Raw genomic sequence first — 1,884 nt, 5'->3', positions numbered from 1 at the left:
ATAATATAAATTTTTGTATTTTTTTCAGGAATTATATGGAGTTAGATGAGTGCTTTGATTTAAATTACTTGTTTGTTTTATATGACAGTGTGTGCATACATAGTATTTTAATGGTTTATAAGAATGTTGACTTTGCAGGTTTCTTTAGAATTGGAAGGAATTCGAAACAATGCAACAGGACTGGGTGAACAGCAGATGATGGATGTAATAGATGAAGTGGTTACATCTGGGCTGCGGAATTCTGTGTATGATGTCAACTTCCAATCTGTGCTGACTTTCCCAAGATTCCGCCGGGCAAGGCAAGCACCCGACCGCATCATCCCAGTTGGCTACGATTCTATGGTACGTGAGTTACAGACACATCCACCTTCAGTGCCACCTAAGGCACCTAAGCCTAAACCAGCTTTGATGAATGTAATCCATGATGAAGAGATAGAGGTGGCAGGGGAATCCTTCACTGCCATCACATTTCCTTCCAGCCTTTCACAACAGATTGCTCTTACAACTAGTGAGGAACAGCTTATTCAGAGAAACCTAAATAAGTATCCCTCACTTGAAAAGGAAATGACTGAATGCCATAAGTCATGGGAAGAAAACTATGTACCTGCTGCAGAAATTCCTGAGGAGGAAGAGGAGGTGCAGGAGACAGTAGAAGAAAGTCCACCAGTTGAGAATTCAGCTCCCTGCAAGCCTGAGGAAAAGGAGACAGCAACTTCTAATTTTGTTCTTGTGGTTTCTAATAGACAAAAGCTGATAGATGAACCAAGAAGTGCAATATCTGTTGAGGAAACAGAAGAAGTAGAGGTACCTATGCCTGTCTGCAAAGTTGATGAAGAACCATGTTTAAGAAGAGGAGATGCAAGTATTCTAGGTCAGCCAAAAGTGGAAGAACCAATACAAATAGAAGAAGAAGATGTGGAAGACCTTGATGAACCACTTCGTCTTGAAGATATGGATTTCATGGACAAGTCTTTGACTGCTACCTCAGGATTTGGACCACTGCCATCTCTTCCTGGCCTGCAGAAAGGACCATTTGTAAGTGAAGCATGCCATGTGGGATTGAAGGTTGATGTTGCTACTGAACTTCCTAAGCTTGACCCTAGACTTGAGACTGCAGCTATTGATCAGGGTGTGGCTTCTGACCTCTCTGAGTATGACCAGGAGGTTTTGGTGCCTGTCCAAACCTTTTCACAAACCCCACTCTATAACCAAGCAATGAGTGATGACCCTTGTCTGTGTTGTGGCAGTGATGTTGCTAATACCCTCAGTGGTACCCAGGTAAACCCTTTCCCTAGTTCTTCTTCTTCAGAGCCTGACAAAACTGCTTTGCCTATATTAGTGGCCAGTAGATGTGTGGAAAGCTATGAAGATTTCTCATTTTACAGTCAGAATGCAAATGAGGGCAGAAGTGTAATATCATTAGCAGAGTCCAAAGAAGAAAAATATTTTGGTCCTCCAAACTATGTAAAAGATTTTTGTCTGGAAGAGAATGATATCAATATGTGGGAAAGTAGAAGCTGTAATAAGGTAAGCTATAATGCTGACAAAGAGGAAGATGCAGATCTGAGTGGATCAGAACAAGATGTTATTGAACAAAATGTAAGACTTAGTGAAGAAGATGAATATTTAGTAAAGAAAGACAAGAAGGAGAATATAGATGGTAATGAGACAAGTTTTTGTGAGTTTACTGAAAATCTTTTTAAACCACTTGAAGTACAAGAATTCAACAGAATCATGCCAGATGAGCTTTCTAATGAGGAAGCATATAGGCAAGGTCAGAGAAACAAATTTGAAACTGATATTATAACAGAAGAGTCCTTTAAAGTTAAATGTGAAGTTAAAGATAATGTTTACGATATCACTGAGATGCCAACTGACTGTAAG

At 39.9% G+C, this 1,884-nt stretch overlaps 2 protein-coding genes across 2 annotated transcripts in view; both read left to right on the top strand.

Moving 5' to 3' along the window:
- LOC119595129 overlaps nt 1-649 on the top strand; it is a gene marked incomplete in the record, with an annotated part of 2,642 nt that extends 1,993 nt beyond the window's left edge. Inside the window, 2 exon segments of the mRNA XM_037944297.1 lie at nt 137-342; nt 480-649. Coding sequence (XP_037800225.1) covers nt 137-342; nt 480-509 — 236 coding nt within the window.
- The window catches only part of LOC119595272, a 12,312-nt gene continuing 10,992 nt past the window's right edge, over nt 565-1,884 (top strand). Inside the window, exon 1 of the mRNA XM_037944430.1 lies at nt 565-1,884. This exon is cut by the window's right edge and continues 1,563 nt beyond it. Coding sequence (XP_037800358.1) covers nt 565-1,884 — 1,320 coding nt within the window.

Source organism: Penaeus monodon, chromosome 35, assembly GCF_015228065.2.
Source record: "Penaeus monodon isolate SGIC_2016 chromosome 35, NSTDA_Pmon_1, whole genome shotgun sequence".
NCBI classification, from domain to species: domain Eukaryota; kingdom Metazoa; phylum Arthropoda; class Malacostraca; order Decapoda; family Penaeidae; genus Penaeus; species Penaeus monodon.
This window is presented reverse-complemented; position numbering and strand designations above follow the sequence as displayed.